The sequence below is a fragment of the Carcharodon carcharias genome, chromosome 9 (genome assembly GCF_017639515.1).
Source record: "Carcharodon carcharias isolate sCarCar2 chromosome 9, sCarCar2.pri, whole genome shotgun sequence".
NCBI lineage: Eukaryota > Metazoa > Chordata > Chondrichthyes > Lamniformes > Lamnidae > Carcharodon > Carcharodon carcharias.
Genome location: NC_054475.1, coordinates 86775832 through 86790567, shown reverse-complemented (window position 1 = coordinate 86790567; position 14736 = coordinate 86775832). Strand labels below are relative to the sequence as shown.

General features: G+C 39.6%; 1 protein-coding gene across 8 annotated transcripts in view; it reads left to right on the top strand.

Moving 5' to 3' along the window:
- Window positions 1–14736, top strand: part of med12 (mediator complex subunit 12) — a 205234-nt gene that overhangs the window by 101654 nt on the left and 88844 nt on the right. For all 8 annotated transcript variants that reach the window (XM_041195243.1, XM_041195237.1, XM_041195238.1 and 5 more), the window contains 5 exons: window positions 2633–2803; window positions 6181–6325; window positions 11404–11522; window positions 12017–12160; window positions 13887–14050. In XM_041195243.1, coding sequence (XP_041051177.1) covers window positions 2633–2803; window positions 6181–6325; window positions 11404–11522; window positions 12017–12160; window positions 13887–14050 — 743 coding nt within the window. The remainder of the gene's footprint in view (window positions 1–2632; window positions 2804–6180; window positions 6326–11403; window positions 11523–12016; window positions 12161–13886; window positions 14051–14736) is intronic.

Genomic DNA, 14736 nt, shown 5'->3' with positions numbered 1-14736 from the left:
TGGTGGTGTTCCCATGCATCTGCTGGCCTGCTTCTTCTAGGTGGTAGAGATCACAGGTTTGGAAGGTGCTGTTGAAGGAACCTTGCTGAGTTGAGGCACTTCATCTTGTATATGGTACAACTGCTGGTACTGTGTTGGTGGTGCAAGGAGTGAATGTTTAAGGTGGTGCTTGACATGCTGATCAAACAGCTGCTTTGTCCTGGATGGCATCGAGTTCTCTAGTGTCATTGGTGCGTTCCTCAGATTACACTCCTTGTCAGCAATGCCTGCATCCCTAAATTTTCAACATAGTCTGGTTTATGTCATTGCTGTAGCTGTACTGGAGCTTGGCTGGGATGTAGCCAGTTCTGGAGCACAAGTCCTCAGTACTACTGCCAGACTGTTGTCAGGGCTCATAGCCTTTGTAGTATCCAGTGCTTTCAGCTGTTTCTTGATTATCACATGGAGTGAATTGAATTGGCTGAAGACTGGCATATGTGATGCTGGAGACCTCAGGAGGGAGGCCTAGATGGATCATCCACTTGGCACTTCTGGCTGCAGATGGTTGCAAATACTTCAGCCTTTTCTTTTACGCTGATGTGCTGTGGAGCCTTCTTCTCTTTTTAGTTGGTTAATTGTCTACTATTCACAACTGGACATGACACGGCTGCAGAGCTTTGATCTGATGCCTTCGTTGTGGGATTTCTTAGCTCTGTCAATTGCATGCTGCTTCCACTGTTATAGCATGCAGGTACTCCTGCGTTGTAGCTTAATCAGGTTGGCACTTCACTTTTAGGTATGCCTGGTGCTGCTCCTGACATGCTGTCCTGCACTCATCATTCAAGCCAGGGATAAATTATGATAATAAATGGTAATGTTAGAATGAGTGATTTACAGGCTCATGAGGCTACAGATTGTGGTTGAATACAATTTTGCTGCTGCTGCTGATGGCCCACAGCATTTTATGGATATCCAGGTTTGAGCTGCTAGATCTGTTCTGAACTCTCCCATTTAGCACAATGGTAGTGCCACACAACACGCTAGACGGAATCCTCAATGTGAAGACAGGACGTCATCTCCACAAGGACTGTGCGGTGGTCATTCCTACCAATAATAGACAGTTGCATCTGTGACAGGTAGATTGGGGAAGTCAGGTAGGATTTTCCCTTTGTTGGCTCTCTCACCACCTGCCGCAGGCCCTGTCTGGCTGCTGTGTCCTTCAGGACTCAGCCAGCCTGGTCAGCAGTGGTGCTACCGAGCCACTCTTGGTGGTTGGCATTGACATCCCATACCCAAAGTACATTCTGTGCCCTTGCTGCCCTCAGCACTTCTTCCAGTTGGTGTTCAACATGGAAGATTTGCCAATACACTGATAATGAATAATCTTAGGACATAGCACATAGTGGAGAGAATTATTTGGGGTATGTTAGGGTATTAATTCTTCAGTTTTACTTGGAATTGATTTGAGATGCCATTAATGACAATGTACTGTTTCAATTATAACCATTAAACCATCCTCTTACTTTGGAGGACCACGTAGCATTCATCACTTCTATTTATAAAAATGCTTTACAAATGAAATACAATTAAATCTTTTTCTGTTCAATCTAGTTGTAGTTATATTGTTGGGTTTATCACTGAATGGAGCACAATTTTATCGTGGTTTTTCACTAAATTATATTGTACTCAAACAGTCTGTTGGATCTCCTTTGCACTTTTTTAACCCAGTATTGAGTCTTTTGTGAAAAAAGGTACTTCTGCCCACACTTGAAAATGAATATGGTATAGCTGGCATTTGGCATTCTCTTGATTACTGGAATGTGTTTCGCAGCCATATATGGTTCCAATACAACACCTACAGGTCGCAATTTGATAGTGAAATTTAATTGTATCCTTTGAGGAAAAAGTGAATTCTTTCCAAAAACTACCACAAGTGGACTGATGATTAGCAGTAATGGAGTTTGACTCTCTGGCAGATTTGTGAAGCCTGGTTTGTACATAATAAGCTCCTTTGAAGTTTGTTTTCTCAAGTCATCTGTAAAAGCACAGTTGTTATTTTTATTGATTTTACTAATGGGTGCTGAGCTTAATAGTTGCTCACAGCTTTCTGATTGGCCAGTTTAAAAGCAACTCAATATTTTTCCTCTTTTGTTAAGGTGCTATTTGTCTATTTTTCCATCTATTTTGACCCCCTGCTCTCTTTGCCTTTTTGAAGGCATTGATTCCTTATTCCTCGTAGCCTTGCTGCATATGCTTTCTACATGTATGACTTTAAACAATTAATCTCAATCTTTTTGACCATGGGAGAATCAATGTAGATCCCAATTTCATGCACTAATGAGCAGGATTATTGGATAGCAATCAGAAGTAAGAACCATGACTGATTCTCAGGAATTGGGACGGGGAAGATGGGGTTGGTTGGTGATGGAATCCAGGAAAGTACAATTGCACGAATTTGGGGTATATTGGGGTATTAATTCTTCAGTTTTACTTGGTATTGATTTGAGATGCCATTAATGACAATGTACTGTTCCAATTATAGCCATTAAACCATCCTCTTACTTTGGAGGACCACATTGACTGAATGTTAGGACTGGCAATGATTATGTTTCAGCTTCTCATGTGAATTGATTATTTTCCCCCTGCTCTACAGATGTTTTCTCCTTCAATGCACTGCGAATCCAAAACCAGCCCATCCCCAGAAAAACCTGCCTCAGAAAAGGAGGTTAAGCTATTACATAAAGAAAAGAATGAAGTAACGTTTCCATCACCATATGACCAATCCAGGCATATACAGTATGCCACGCACTTCCCTATTCCTCAGGTAAGGGGGTAAGAGAACGTGGTTGGCGAAGGCAGTGGTGAGATGAAGTGTTTATGTTCAACTTGTTTAAGCTTTTTGTTGTTGTCTTTATAAAACATAGAACGATAAAAAATCCATGGTGAGAATTTTTGCTGTTGTGCTTGGATCTCTCACTCCAGCGATGACCCCAGCAGGTTTTATGGCATCATTAGGAGGACGCCTCATTTGTAAGGGCCTGGTGGCATATGCAACACATTTTGGGTGCTTGTTGGCTGCATACTGCTGGAAACTGGAATCCTATCTTCTGTCCTTTTTGGCCTCCTTTATAGAGGGTTAATAGTAATATAATTTCAAAATTAACTTGACTCACATTGGGTTTAGTGGAGTTCCCATCAGAAGGCTGGAGTGTCTTTTCTGATTTGTGGACTGGCCTCTTGGCCTTATAATGAGCCTCTAATGGACTAGGGAAGGAGGAAGGCTCAGTGTAGGCTGATATTGCTGACCTTGTAATGGATGGAAAGATACTCTGGCCCTTACAAAGCCTAGCAGAGAATCTTTGAAAGGCCAAGATTTAGTGTATTAGAACATAAGAAGTAGGCGCAGGAGTGGGCCCTTGGGGCTGCTCCATCATTCAATACGATCATGGCTGATCATGGGCCTTAACTCCTTTCTCTTCCCGACCTGCTCCCATTTATCCCTTGATTCCCTGAGAGACCAAAAATCTGTCAATCCCAGCCTTGGATATATTGAGCGATGGAATATACACGACCCTCTGAGGTAAAGAATTCCAAAGATTCATGAGAGTGAAGAAATTTCTCCTCAGCTGAGCCCCAAATGATCGGCCCTTTATCCTGAGACTGTACTTCTGTGTTCTAAATTCTCCAGCCATTGGAAACAACCTCGCAGTGTCAACTCTATCAAGCCGTTCAAAATCCTGTATTTTTTTCAGTGAGATCACCTCTCAATTTTCTAAACTCCAAAGAATATAGGCCCAATTTACTTAGCCTTTCATTGTAGGACAACCTTCTCATACCAGGAACCAATCTGGTGAGCCTTTGCTGTACCATCTCCAATGCAAGAATATCTTGGAGACCAAAACTGCGCACACTACTCCAGACGCGGTCTCACCAAAATCCTGTACAATTGTAGCAAGACTGCCTTATTCTTGTACTTAAACTTCCCTGTAGTGAAGGCCAACATGCCATCTGCACTCCTAATTGTTTGCTGTATTTGCTTGCTAACTTTGTGTCCCTTGTACGAGTACACTTTGAAAATCAACATTTACAGGTTTCATGCCTTTTAAAAAATATTCTGTTTTTCTGTCTTACTACCAAAGTGAATAATCTCATGCTTCCCCACGTTATACATCTTTGCCATCTTGTTGTCCACTCTCTTAACCTGTCTATGTCTTTTTGCAGCCGCTTTGTGTCCTCCTCACAGCTTGCATTCAAATCTGGCTTTGCATCATCAGCAAACCTAGATATATTACACTTAGTCTTTTAGTCTAAGTCATTAATATAGATTGTAAATAGTTGAGGCCCTAAAACTGGTCCTTGCAGCATTTCTCTAGTCATAATCTGGCAACTCTCTGCCTTCTGTCTGCTAATCAATCCTCAATCCATGGTAATATATCGTCCCCCAACTCCATGAGCCCGTATCCTGTTTATTAACCTTTTGTGTGGCACCTTACAGAATGCCTTTTGGAAATCCAAGTACGTTGCATCTACTAGTTCCCCTTTATCTACCCTAATAGTAACATGCTCAAAAAACTCTAATAAATTTATCAAGCACTATTCCCCTTTCATAAAACCATGTTGGCTTGTTGTGTTCAGGTAGTTGTTTTTTGCCAAACCGATTTGCTGTGGTCTATGGCAGAATGGCCAGGGAGATTGGTTCCTTTTTTGATTTCTTTGCTCTCCATTTTTTCAGAAGGGACTGACCCAAAGTTGAATGCATTTCCACAGATAGTATTTGCCCTCCGCTATTTGGTCCATGTGATCATTTTTTATACAATCCTTGCCTACAAAGTGAGCTGTTTGACCATTAGGGTGTTACAACTAACCCTGTTCCTATTCTTCCCTAGTGCCCATTCACATGCACTATCCAGAGGTCGCTGAATAGTGATCAGCAGTGGGAATCTTGGCTGTCTTTTCTCTTGCCTATGGCCCAGGATACAGATCATTGCACTGCCATAGTTAGCTTAGTATATAACTGGGGATTGGATTTTTTACCTTCAGGCCTGCATGCCTTTGTATCACAGTAGGCAACGCCATTATTTACCATGCAGTCAGTGCTATATTTATCACAGTGCATACTCAACTTTCTTTCCCTTTTCCAAACCAAGTTCTTGTACTTCACTACCAGAGTGATATCTATAAATGCTAATTGCTAGATTTGACATGATGGGCATTATGACCCACTGATCAGTGTGCATTAACGCTGATGAATGCTCTGCAAATAACTTAATCAAAAGATTGTAGCGGTATCTAGTAAGAGCAATTAAAACTTTTTTAGAAATTATTTTTTGATGGGTAGTGTAGCATTTTAATCAGTGGCCTTTCCTCTCTAGCATCTGAGTTTAAATCTAGGTGGTAAATCTCTCTCTGGCTGTAAGTGTCCTTTGTGAAACAAATTTGGACAACCCAATGCAGTTCTTAATGGACACAGATCCAGTGCCAAAACAACCGCTACTGGGATTAAATTGGAAAAATGTTATTTGGTGCAATGTGAGATGCTTTTCTAGTTCGGAGCTGAGGTGGAGTTTTAGGACAGAGTGGAGGAAACTTTACTTTCTGTATAACCCTTGCTTTACTAAATTTGGGAATATTTGTTGCTGATTGTGTGTGTCTGAAATAAAAGTGGACCATTCCACTATACTGACGACCTTCAAAAGAGCACAAATTTCTCAAATAAAATATTTAGTGAATTCTCCAATTTTTTATTTCGTTTAAAGAGCAATTTAAAATCTTTGCTACCGGTAACATGGTACTGTTGTCTCTACATCGCTGATGACTTATTGCAGGCCTAAGCTGTAGAAAATCTGGTCAGGTAAATCTTAACCTTGTATAGAAGCAGAAAACCCTTGAGTGTTGAAAAACTAAAATATAAATATTGGGAATGGACAACATGTCTGTTAGTATCTGAAGTAAAAACAGGTTAACATTGCAAATGGATTTCTGTACTACATCTGAAACAATAACTCATCTTTTGCTTTTAGATACTGATTAATCTACTGTGTATTTCTGGCATTTTCTGTATTTAAATATATTAAATTACTGTTTCAGTATTCCTCTAGTTAACACAACAGGCTTATTACTGTGCCTACATTTTCTGTTTGTTTCTCTTATTATCTACTTTTCCCTCTTGTTCGCCTACCCTCCCCATGCATATCAAAACAGGAAGAATCAGCAAGTCATGAATGTAATCAGCGTTTGGTGGTTCTATATGGTGTTGGGAAACAACGTGATGAAGCTCGACACGTAATTAAAAAAATAACCAAAGATATCCTGAAGGTTTTGAACAAGAAGAGTACTGCAGAGACTGGTAGGCAGTGTTTGGATGTGTTAAGTATTACGAATCCCTTAGATCACATTCACACTTGTCATGTGCATCTTTAGCATGTTATACAGGATGAGTGTGATCAGCACCCTAGTGATTTTTGGAAACACTTTTCTCTTGGACATAATTTGTTCCAGATGTATATTTATACCTGTGTGTATTTCTATATCCTACAGCAAATGTGACTGCAGTGTTATTCTCCTGAATGCACTGACTCTTACTATGGTTTGGTTCCACTGATGCCAGATGCTTGGTGTGATTTTGTACAAGTTGCCATTCTCCTTTGTAAGCTGAGATAATGAGTGAGTTTTGGTGGGGTCTTCAGTGAATTATGGTGGTGATTAGAGTACTGTGTGCAGTTCTGATCACTGTATTATAAGAAAGGATATGAAGGCAAGGTGCAGAGAAGATATGTAAGGATGACACCAGAATTGTATGGGTATACATATTGGGAAAAGATTGACAGGCAGGATCTCTTTTCTTGAAAAAAGACAGAGAATACCTAATAGAGGTCTTTAAAATTATGAAAAAAGGCCTGGCATGTCCTCACATGGAGCAGAATTGCCCTACGCTGCACCAGCATACTACATAAGAACAACAACAATTAAAATTTATGTAGAGCCTTTCATTACCTGAGGCCACCCCAAAGTGCTTTACAGTCAAAGAAGTAATGTTGAAGGTCTTAAAACAGTTTGGACATTTGGTTTAGTAGTGTTTATTGAGGGCTTACTATAGGCCAGGGCACCAGGTGAACTACCCTGCATGTGATCTTTGACATCCACTCGAGAGGGCAAATTTGGTTTTACATTTCATATAAAAGATGGCATCTCTAACAATGTAACACTCCTCAGTAATGCTTTGAAGTGTTTTCATAATTTTTTGTGCTCAAGTCACTGGAGTGGAATTTGACCCAAAACATTTTGACTCAAAGGTGAGGGTGCTGAACCATAGCTGAGACAGCTAAGGGACAACCCAAGCGAGTTGCTCATCTTTCAACCAGCTATATGATGCAGAGGATAAGTGGAAGAGGATAAAGGCATTTTACATTTAATTGCAGCTTTGGGATTCCTTGACCCATCCTCGTGGCATACTGTTATGCACTATTCCCTGCTTGATATAATAGGCAAGCGTTTTCTGAGATGCTTTATCAATGTCTCTGTGGAATGTGCTGGAAGTAATTAAGGCCATTCAAATTTTATTTCCCTATTTCTGAATAATGTAGCTGGTGTCTGCTTGTCACTTTAGCTTTTCTCAGCTTGCATATCTCGATCCATCTCATCTACGTGTCCCAACCCCACACACTTTTAAGAGTGCCTATCTTAGTTTTAAAATGTATGTAAGTTTTTAGCAATATGCCTGAGAGATCTCTGCATGACCTCTTACTTATAGTCTTCAAAATTAAAAGAACCTCACGTCAGACCTGATATTACGTTAAAATAAAATAGGTAAAGATTCTCAACACTACTTCTTATTTAAAGCGTTTGCTGTTAGTATCTGGCTTTATTGGTTTCTAATTTCCTGCGTGTTTGTTGATTCTCACCAAGTGGATATTTCTTCTCCCCTTTTCAAATGAATTGTAAACGTGTGCAGTCTCTCACCTTCTTAAAGATGCTCAGTTACCTGTGTGATTGTGTGTTTTCCTTGCAAAATAACTGGAATTTAAAATGGTTTCTTTCCTTTGTTCTAAATTGATTTTAAATGTTGGCTGTGCGAGAAAGCCAGTACTCTGGCAGTCGGCTAGTAAACCCATTTATAATTGTGGATTTGTGTTGTCACTAAGAGTGTGTTAATAAAATATAATCTTTCAACTTGCAAAATATTTAAAATTATTACATTGGGTTAGCAGTTTATATGATAAGAAACTTAATGCACCCAGTATATCACTTCTGGTGATGGACTGTTGTGCAGGCTAACTTGGCTTTCTTTGGAGTGGGGTAGGAAAGTGGCTGACCATCAAGAGCCTTCTGTCATGTAGTGGTGTGCTTGTCAGTTGAAAATGATTGCTTATTCTCCAGCTCTGCAAGGAAGTGTGAATGTTTTATCCTTGTAAACATATGGATTATTGTTATGGCCTACTATTTTACTGTAAATAATATGGAAATAGATTAACAACATGCCGTGCAGTCGTTCAAAGTATGCCGACAGTTAAAGTGTGTATATATGTCAACTATATTGTATATAATATATATATAGTGCACCCACACCTGTTTCGCACTACATTAACAGACTGCTATTGATATGGCTTAAAAAACATTACTGCTTCAAGAACAGCATTCCCATTTCTGCCAATAACTTTATCAATAGCTGACACCATTATTGTGATTGTTGGTAAAATGCATGATGGGATTGCCTAACTATTTGGGATTCTGACTCCAAAAGCAGAATATTATTATTGCAGTATTAAAAGACAGTCAGACGAAAAGGTAACTTGATTTTGAAGATAAAAGCTGCTATAAGTAAAACTTTTCTCCCCAGTACAGACTGTTAAGCGGGGTTGGAGATCAAATATCAAAGCTTGGGACTCTTTTAATTATGGTATCTTGCTTCCTATTAGGTGCTTTCCTTTTAAATTGGAATTTGATTTTAAATAAAAATGCACACTTGGTATGCCGAGTTTAAGAATCAGTGAGGGAGACAAAGAGCTGCAGCAAGCCAGAAACAATCAGAAAGGGAGGGAGACAAAAACTAGGTGACTGTAGGCCATTTAGCTCAACATCCGTCAGTGGGAAAATGTTAGAGTCTGTTATAAAGGATGTAATAACAGAGCATTTAGAAATGCATAATATAATCAAGCAGAGTCAGCATGGCTTCATGAAGGGGAAATTATGCCTGACAAATTTATTAGAATTCTTTGAGGAGGTAACAAGCAGGATAGATAAAGGGGAACCAGTAGATGTAATATGAGTTTCCAAAAGGCGTTCGATAAGGTACCACACTTAAGGCTACTTAATGAAATAAGAACTCATGGTGTTGGGGGTAGTATATTAGCATGGATAGAGGATTGGCTAACTAATAGAAGTCAGAGTAGGTTGGGCCTGTATTCTTTGGAGTTTAGAAGAATGAGAGGTGACCTTATTGAAACATATAAGATTCTTGGTGGGGGGTTGGCTTGACAGGGTATATGCTGAGAGGTTGTTTCCCCTTGTGGGAGAGTTTAGGACCAGAAGAGTAAGGGGTCGCCCGTTTAAGACAAAGATGAGGAGGAATTTCTTCTCTAAGAAGGTAGCGAATCTCTGGAATTCTTTACCGCAGAGGGCTATAGAGGCTGGTCCTTAACTATATTCAAAGCTGAGACAAACAGATTTTTAATCAGTAAGGGAATCAAGGGTGATGGGGAAAAGGCAGGAAAGGAGTTGAGGATTATCAGATCAGCCATGATCTCATTGAATGGCGGAGCTGACTCGATGGGCCGAATGGCTTACTTCTGCTCCTATGTCTTGTGGTAGCTTATGGTAAAATATGATACAAGCTTATTAAACAATGAACAAATGAATAAACTAATGAGACAGTGAAGTAATGAAATTATATGTCTACAGAAAGTATTATTTAATTCCTTGAATATAAATATCAGTAAGTCACAATCAAATGCCATGCTATTCTTTAAAAGACAGCTTTTAATTGTAGTCCTTTTCTTCAAAGTTTTTTTGATTCTGGCTGATCTTATCTTATCTTTTCTTTTTGATTCTGTAAAGTTGAAATCACGCAACACAGAGATCAAGCCACTTACATAATCTTTCTCCAATTGTAATTTACTTAGATTCAAACAGAATAGCTACATTTCTAACTGAAAATATTACTTGCCCATCTTTCCACCATTCTGTCGCCCCTGACATTGATAACCTACGTTGGCTTCCAGTATCCAGTGCCTCAAATTTAGAATTTTAAACTTGATGTTTAAATTCCCTGTTGGCCTCATATTCCTGATTTCTGTAACCTCCCCCAAGTGAACAACCCATCCTCCTGTGCTTCACCCCTGACCTCTCCATTTCTCTGACTCTGGCCTCCTGTGCATCTATCTTTCCATCTTCCTTTTTTGATTCAGCTACCTAGTTCCACAGTCTCAAATGCCTACTACAAATCCTGTCTCTCCATCTCCCTCTCCTCCATTAAGACGCTCCTATTGGTTCACCTCTTCAAGCAAACATTGATCATGCTATGTGGTAATTCCATAAGTGCTGACTGCCTTCTGGTACCTTATTCAAATCGCATTCTTTATGTTTGAAGCTGGATAGTGGGTGCTAGTCAGCTGTTCAGTTGTTCAGGGCGTAAGTACAAGATCAGGCTTGATTGTTGCCAGCACCCGTTTCTGGGTAAAGTTTTGTTGGAGGAATAGATTAATTTTTTTCCTCTCTGCCCCGCCCCACCCCCCAACACCCCACTCCTCACGACCCCAGGGTTGCTGCAACTATATAATATTGCATTTACTTTTATATTATTTCAAAATGTCTAAGAAATGGCCACTTTGTTGGCCTGCGCCAACACCACCCTCAAAATTGCTTGAAAGTCAACGGCTGGCTAATTTGTATCTTTTGGTGGTTTTGGTTGAGAGTGCCGTGTTGGCTAGGGTATGGAGAACCACTGTTTTTCTTGGAATAATGATGTGGGTTTTTAATATGTACTGAACAACTAAAATAGACAATTGGTTTCTGGTTCATCAGGAGGACAGCACCTCTACCAGTACAGTATTCCCATAGCATTATATTAAGAGTGTCAAGCTAAGTTACGAGTTTAGGCACAGTGCCTGAACCCACAACCTACAGACACAAGAGTCGAGCATTATGTGGTGAGCCAACATGATGCACGTTTGAATAATCATTGCTAGGAATTGTGTGTTTGTAAAAATGGGAATAAATAAATGTTTATGTAATTTCAAAAAGAAAGATGCATCTTGGCAATAAATAAAGATGATTCTGAAATTTATTGCAGGTAGAACGGAGATAGTTAACCTCCTATGATGGGTGATTACCTGATTTCCCTTGGCATGTTCTTCAAAGTTTCCTGTACAGTGTTACATGGTTATGTGCTGTATATCGCAACAGTTAACTTTTACATTTTTACTGCAGGTGGAGAGGAAGGACAGAAGCGAAAGAAAAATAAACCAGAAGCATTTCCGACAGCTGAGGACATATTTGCTAAATTTCAGCATCTTTCACATTTTGATCAACATCAAGTTACCTCTCAGGTAAGGGACAGGACATCATTAAACTGCTGAACTACACAGTGTGAATTGTGAAGCTCCATGCTGTGCTGTACACTCTTCTGTGATGGAAATTAAAAATGATTAACTTTAAGGTCGTGCTGTATATTACTTTGATGGGCATCATCTAACAACTGGTACTTGACTTACCTTGTCCTGCTCTGTTCAGCCTTGTTAGTGCCCTATGTCATTGGCTTTGATTCTTCACTTGTCTTTTTCTCTTTTTAAATAAAGAATTCAGTAAATGTTGATGCATTTCAAAAATGCAATCTGTTCGCAGAAAACTTATACTTAAAAAGCAATTGTGTGTGGTTCTGAATATCTGATATATATATTGAAATTATGTGTGTATTCCCCCCATTGATTTTTTAGCTGCTTCTGCTCATAAAGGAATAAAGATCAGTGAAAGAGAAAGTACCACTTCTTCAAAAAATTGAGAATCTTGTGTTTACTTTCCTCTTTTTCTTCTGCAATGACAGGTATCACGGAATGTGCTGGAACAGATCACTAGTTTTGCCTTAGGAATGTCCTATCATCTGCCTCTTGTTCAGCATATTCAGTTCATCTTTGATCTAATGGAGTATTCCCTTAACATCAGTGGACTGATAGATTTTGCTATTCAGGTAACATTGGTCCTAATCTGTTTTATCTCATGTTTGCTCTACTGAAAACCTCGAGACAGAATGGTCATTTAGACTTTTGCTGTAATGGTGAGCCACAATTTTGTAACTAATCATTAAAAAATCTAGAGCAAAACTATAATAAAGGCAGAAATAGCACTGCATATTACTCTTATTAATTTAACTGTCCACATTATATAATAGACTTTATGACTTCTCTGAATTTTGGATGTTCTAGTTGTTTAATGCCAGTTCCTTCTTTCCCACATACTTGCTAATGCCCATAGGATGCAATGTTTGCATTTAACATGCCGTTTCCCATGATTCTGACTGTTTGTATGTAAAATGGCAGCAAACAGAGATTTTTCACCTCAATTCTTTTCTTTTCCCGAAGTTGCTGAAACTGGCTGGAATGCAATCAGTAGTTCACTGCTACCTAATGCATTTTGTCATTCATCATCTAGAAGTTTAGATGGCGAACGCAAGCAGGCTTTTTTTTATAAACAGAGAAGAGCATTGCAGCTGAACCTGATCATATCCTCAACCAAAGTCCACACAATGCGTTTCAGCCAGCAGACTTCCCTAAAAAATGATCAGGGGTAGGCAATGTGTCTGATTCTCCCAGCTCCTATGCCCTTACTTCACCTGATCAAAGGCACAGAGACCAATTGAAATGCATGTGTTACTATAAACCAGGGATTGAACCTGGGACATTCTGGTTTGTATGTTCCAGTACCAAACCAAGGAATGTGTTTGATAACTCCTCAGTGGCTCAGTTTGTAAATAACAATCATTTTGTAAAATGAAGGCACTACTGCTAATTTTTTTTAGAATGTTGATTTACCTCTAATGGAATAACTAATAGTGTTCACTGTGAAATCATTTGGTCTGCTACTGAGATGCAGCTGTATTGTTCTACCTTCACGTGTCATGCTGCCTTTTTATTCATTATCTGATGTAGGCGCATTGCCATCCTTAATTGCTTGAGAAGATAGTGATGACCCACCTTTTTGAATACAACTGTGTGGCTTGCTAGGCTATTTCAAAGGACAGTCAAGAGCCAACAACATTGCTATGGGTCTAGAGTTATATATAGACCAGGTTAAGGATGGCGCATTGTTCCTTATGAAGGAATTAATGCAGCAAATGGTTTTTAACAACAACCCAATTGTTTCATGGCCATCGCTGCTTAGTTTAGCTTTTTATTGCAGACTTATCAAATGAAACTTAAGTTCCCCAGTTGTCGTGGTGGCAGGATTTGAACTTGTATCTCTGGATCATTAGTCCAGGCCTCTGGATTATGAGTTCAGTAATGACCACTATGCTACCATATCCATGTCTGGTTGTTTAATTTGTTTTTTGAAAGCTTTTATTTCCTCCAGTCTGTATGCCCTCACACCTAGCAAAGTCATCTAGTAGCTCAGGATTCAGTCAGTACTGCTTTCACTTTTACTCATGGGAAGTGCACTGGAGTAACCTGAGAGGACCCTCAATCTTTGTTCAACCTTCTATTATTTGATGCACTTGATCCCTTGGTCAGTATCTCCCTACGGCAACAGAGTTCAAATCGCAAAAGCTTACTTAGTTATTGTAGGCAGGTCCTTGTACGCCACCTACATCTGTCATCGTTAATTTTGATGTATTGCTATTGTATTTAGTAATGGGCTCCTCAGATGCAAAATTAGTCAGAAATTGTGCTTACCACTTGTGTTTTTTTCTCTTTCTGCAGCTGCTGAATGAATTGAGTGTGGTGGAAGCAGAGTTACTCCTGAAGTCATCCAGTCTGGTTGGCAGCTACACAACGGGTTTGTGTCTGTGCATTGTGGCAGTCCTGCGGCGTTATCATTCCTGCCTTATCCTCAACTCTGATCAGACAGCACAAGTGTTTGAAGGGTGAGACTTTCACATTCTGTTTTTCAGGTAGATTTATTTGAACACATTTAAAGTGTTTTGAGGATATGCATGCATGACCCCCAAATAACGAAATACATGAATACAAAAGTAGGAAGGTTATGCTTCAGTAGTACAAGGCACTGGTGAGACCATAACTGGAATAATGTGTCCGGTACTGATCTCCTTATTTAAGAAAAGATGTAAATGTGTTAGAGGCAGTTCAGAGAAGGTGTTTGATGTTGACCCCCCCCCCGCCCCCGCCACCCCAAGCAGCTCAGTGTTCCCTCAGTACTGGAGTGTTGGCCTTGATTTTTGTGCTCACGCCCTGAAGTGGGACTTGAAGCCATAACCTTGTATCTCAGACAAGAATGTTACCAAATGAGCCAAAGCTGATACACTGGAATTTTCTTGGTCAGCTCAATTGGGATGATTACCTGTATCAAAAAAAATTACGGCTTAGCATACATGAGTTAGCACATTACTCTTTTAGCTCTGGCTTCTTGGGATAAATGTGATCCCTAATTGCTGTGAGGAATTTTAAAGAAAATTAGTTTGGCAGCATTATGCTTTTGGATGTTGTTATTAGGGGTCCTTATGTATTTTCATTCTGAGAATACTTCATGAATAGCAGTGTGAATGGAAGAACAGGAAATACACATAGGGCAAGGAAAGTGCTATTTGTATAT